This window comes from Macrobrachium nipponense, chromosome 44, assembly GCF_015104395.2.
Source record: "Macrobrachium nipponense isolate FS-2020 chromosome 44, ASM1510439v2, whole genome shotgun sequence".
NCBI classification, from domain to species: domain Eukaryota; kingdom Metazoa; phylum Arthropoda; class Malacostraca; order Decapoda; family Palaemonidae; genus Macrobrachium; species Macrobrachium nipponense.
Genome location: NC_087221.1, coordinates 12,268,957 through 12,273,956, shown reverse-complemented (window position 1 = coordinate 12,273,956; position 5,000 = coordinate 12,268,957). Strand labels below are relative to the sequence as shown.

The window sequence follows — 5,000 nt, the reverse complement described above, 5'->3', positions numbered from 1 at the left end:
CTCTCGCCAGTCCCTGCTGGACATCGTGTCTTCGAAGATCAGCATCGGCAGCCGCAAGCGCTTCTCCAGGGACTCCTTCTCGGCCTCGTACGTGAACCGGGCGCACGTGGCCTCCGAGCTGGACATCAGCCGGAAGACGCGGGAGGCGCGAAAGAAGGAGATCCGGAAGCACTTCATCCGGGAGAAGTGGGAGACGAGCACGAGTAGTTCCGAAAGGAAAACTGGTTGTAGGTGGACTTTCGTCTTCGACCCGGCAGGGAGACTGTGTTATTACTGGTCCGTGGTGGTGTCCTTAGCTTTTTTGTACAATTTGTGGGTGATGGTGTATCGTTTTGCCTTCCAGGAGATCACCAAGGACACGATCCTGGTGTGGTTCTTGTTGGACTATTTCGCCGATCTCATTTACGTTATAGACATCCTCTTTCATTTCCGAACTGGTTACCTAGAGGACGGAGTCCTGCAAACCGACTCCAGAAAGCTGCGTCAGCACTACATGAACTCAACCACGTTTTACATAGATTGTTTATGTCTGTTACCGTTAGACTTCTTGTACCTTTCGATAAACTTTAAGTCCATTTTAAGGTGTTTTCGCCTGGTGAAAATATACAAGTATTGGCACTTTCTCGACAGAACTGAGAGACATACCAATTCGCCTAATTTATTCCGATCCATAAGTCTTATCCATTACTTATTAGTCATATTCCACTGGAACACTTGCCTCTTCTACATCATCGCCAAAAACGACGGCTTCAGCTTCAAGCCGAGCTTCATCCACGCCTCCAACACGACGGACGACGTCGTCCTGGAGTACCTGAAGGCCTTCTACTGGTGCACCGTCAGTTTAATGATGGTGGGGAGCTTCCCCAGCACCAGCGATCACGTCAAGAACAAAACCACCGCCACCACCAACATTGACAACATTAACAAGAGAACGAAGACCGACTACATCTACGTCATCACACAACTCATGTTCGGCCTCCTCCTCTTCGCCACCGTCTTGGGACATATCGCCAACATCGTCACCAACGTGTCGGCGGCGAGGAAAGAATTTCAAGGTAGGCAAGATGCTGATTCTCTCTCCTCTCTCTCTCTCTCTCTCTCTCTCTCTCTCTCTCTGCCTTTTAGTTTTGTTTAGTTCAGAATATACAGGTCTCTCTGCCTTTTCTCCTCTCTCTCTCTCTCTCTCTGCCTTTTGCCTTTTAGTTTTGTTTAGTTCAGGTGAATTTAGTGTCTCAGGTTTCTTCTCTTCCTCTGTTTTTGTCCTTTGTACTAAATAGGTTTTTAATTGCGGTGTCCATTTGATTATGAAATTAATTTTTTTATGAAACTGTTGACCCTTGTACGATAAATTAGGCCCCGTTAATAATAATTTTTCCATTTTTTTTTTTTAACCTCTTGCTTATCAGAAAGGGTATAGGCCATATTGTGTAATATTGCGTTTGTTACCATTTACTCTTTCATAACTTTCTGTACACTGACCCAAACACGTGGCAGCTAGATTTGTCTGAAAGTTTCTACGGTCGATATTACACGTGTTGGCCTCGATTACTTCAGGGGTGGCCAATCTTTTGCAACCTATGCGACCATTTTTTTTTTTTAGGATGTGCCACGCAAACTTGTACCCACTTTCAGTACTTTAAGGTATGGTAGTATGAACATATGTGGCAGTTGTACACAGATACTATATATATATATATTATATATATATATATATATATATATATATATATATATATATAATATATATATATATATATGTGTGTGTGTGTGTGTGTGTGTGTGTGTGTGTGTGTGTGTGTGTGTGTGTGTGTGTGTGTGTGATATGGATACGTGTAGAAATTTAGATAAAAGGATTTCACATGAATACAATATGAACGTTAATTCCTTGAGCGGCACTCTTGAATCTACATTGATAATATAATTAATTACTGTTATTATTAAAGATGTTTTTATCTTGTTTATTTAATTTTTGTATGTTTTTTATCATTATCTTTTTTGCATGGGATTCAGTGCGCCACCGGTAATCATCCAATACGCCACTTTTGGCGCATGCGCCGTAGTTTTACCTTCCTTGGATTATGTGTTAGTTGGATAGAAACGCGTTAATGCTTAAAACATTAGGTTATTACACAAAACCGTTTTCCTTGTGTGCGCTCGATAGAGAAGCGACCCAGCCCCCACTGCGACATTGGGAAAGAAACGTCGCGAAATTCTCTGAAATGCCAAGAGGTCAAGTGGCTGTTGTGTGGAAAGCGTACAACAGTCGCAAGATGCATTGATTTATCGATTTTCATCTGGTTCTGGTCCTCTCCCGGAGTCTTCTTCCAAAGAATATTTGCTCTCTATTAATTTCACAAGCATAATTTTTGAAGTTGGAATTCCCCCTTAGCTTTATTGATTAATAAGCGTTGACTAAAACGGGGAGAGATAGTTTGGTTTTTTGCTTCACGAATGTTTTTTGATTCGACGTCAATGGTTTTTTTTTTTTTTTTTTTTTTTTTTTTTTTTTTTTTTTGTTTTTTTTTTTTTTTTTTTTTTTACTGATTCATAATGACCCCTTGAAGCGTAACCTTGAGTTGTGGAAAATAACTTTATTTGGTCATTTTTCGATCACGTTTTTTATTGTGTTCATCACGTACAGCCTTTGCTCATATGGAACTAATGAATTAGTTTAGTCCTTAGATATCAGTTCTTTATGTTTATTCGTTGTGGGATATCCTGTCGCACGCTACTTTATAAACAAGACAGTATGGCCACGGCTTCTCATTGGTCTCGAAATAGAAACTTTATCATTTTGCCTGTTGTCATATTGAAGATTTTCATCCATCCTTTCTGCCAGTTGACTGTCGTTCGATCTATTTTTGTATCTTATGTTTTGCGATGTAAAGAAGCAATACAGCGAAAATCGCTGTCAAAAATGTTGGTGGAAATGCATGAAATCCACATCCAACAACTAATTTCCACCGAATGTGTTTCCAGCGCGCTTGTGTGCATAAGTCATTTACCGCCAAAACAAATAAATTGAAAAGAATCCTTTGAATGACTGGAAATGAAATGAAACGATGGGGAAATTCCCGTCATCAAGAGATTTTGAGATGACCCGGTCAGCAGGATTTTGCTCCCAGTTATTTTTGTGAGGGTAATGGCGCCGTCAGTGTTTTCTTCTCTTCGTATAAATCACAGAGAATCAGGTCAAAGGGGTTCCGAATTCAGTTACGGTCTTGGGTTAAAGGTTTTTGTAGTTTTATGGTTGGGATCATGTGCAATTGACCTAATATTATAGATTATTGCTAGAGTTATTTGTGTAGGAAGTTTAGAACGAAATAAACTATTGGTCCTCTGTGAATTTACTCATGATCTGGAAAACTATGAAGACGATGTCTAGCGACAATATCTTCTGATAATGAAATCGAGTGGTAGATTCTTATCCTTTACATCCACAGTGAGTTATTCGCCACACTATTCTGTGTTCCTAAAATGACTGAAACCCATCAATCTTTGTCAGTGCTGAGTCTTTAACTGATTCAGATTTAGCCGAAAAAGTTCCAAGAACAGAATGGTCAAATATAATTAGTCTTACTGCAATATTATTCCTAACACTTATGTGTGTGTGTGTGTGTGTGTGAGAGAGTGTGTGTGTGTGTGTACACATAAGTCCCAAAAGTTTCAAGACAAAGCACTGCCTTAGAACCAAGCACATCACATGAAGCAGAAAAGTGCTTTGTCTTGAAACTTTTGGGACTTATGTGTACACACACACACACACTCTTACACACACACACACACATATGTACACATAGAGAGAGAGAGAGAGAAGCTTGTAAGTATGTTATCCTCAACCTGGTGTTTTCAAGCTTACGTCAATTTTTCTTTCCTCAAAAAACTAACATCCCATCATTTAAAATTTGTTTTATTTATTTTTTTTGGACGGCGGTTCATGGTCGGATATTCTCGTAGACGGGAAAAGGTTCGGCGAATCAAAAATGGGGGTTGGGAATTAACTTGGGTCTAGAAGCCCGAATGCTGGAATGGTAGGTTATGGCGGGTGCAGATCAATTGGGTGAGCAGGAAAGGGGTCGACGTCAGGTAGAAGTCCCAGGTGTGATGTGAGCATCCGTGGATGAAGGAATGTGGAGGGTGATTAGACCCTAGTATAGTAGGTTTGTTTTGGATCTTTCTGCTTAGGTACAAACGGTTTTTAAAAGGTAGAGGCATCCAGTAATGCCCTGAATGGTCTACCATTTCAGTCGCTGCTACAAGAATTTCTCTTGTAAGGCGTCATCCTAGTTGGGCTCCTAATACAAGATCTTGTGTGACTAGCAGTTCTCTTACTGGCAAGTGATCATACCTGTTTTACCCTTTAAAGTATGACTAGTCGAGGGGCAGTGCTGTTTCATAGATGTTATCAGCAGGGTAGGCATAGCTGGATTTGGTCTCTTAAATAAGCTCTCGTCTGTTTTATGCGCCATAAACATTTGATTTTTGTAGAAGGTCCCGGTGTGGTGTGCGTGGTTTTAGTCAGGTCATCGTTAGGGTTACTGAACTATTTGCTCAGATGCTTATCGTGACTTTTGTGACCGCAAGTTGTAGGTTCTCACTATAATAGTTCCTTGTGGAGGTAGTCTCAGTGTAACGAGGGGCCCATTCACTGGTGCAGTTGAGGCAGTTTCCCAAGTTTGTGGCCTTCACATTTACCAAGGTTTACATGTTGGTGATATATCCTGCATTAGGAGGATATCTCGAAGAAGAAGCTGGTTGTCAACCGTCTATGGTGCGTGAAGTGTAAACCAGACATGCCGAAGGCTTCCTTCAGGTGTATAAAGTTAAGTATATCTTAGTTTAACCATACCACTTAGCTGATTAACAGTTCTCCTAGGGCTGACCCGTAGGATGAGATATTTTTACGTGGCCAGGAACATATTGGTTACCTAGCAAAGGGACCTACAGCTTATTGTGGGATCCGAACCACATGATATCAAGAAATGAATTTCTAATCACGA

The 5,000-nt window shown here is 40.8% G+C and overlaps 1 protein-coding gene across 3 annotated transcripts in view; it reads left to right on the top strand.

The window, feature by feature from the left end:
* LOC135204027 (cyclic nucleotide-gated channel rod photoreceptor subunit alpha-like) overlaps positions 1-5,000 on the top strand; it is a 945,574-nt gene that overhangs the window by 518,078 nt on the left and 422,496 nt on the right. For all 3 annotated transcript variants that reach the window (XM_064233966.1, XM_064233968.1, XM_064233965.1), the window contains exon 2: positions 1-1,055. This exon is cut by the window's left edge and continues 118 nt beyond it. In XM_064233966.1, coding sequence (XP_064090036.1) covers positions 1-1,055 — 1,055 coding nt within the window. The remainder of the gene's footprint in view (positions 1,056-5,000) is intronic.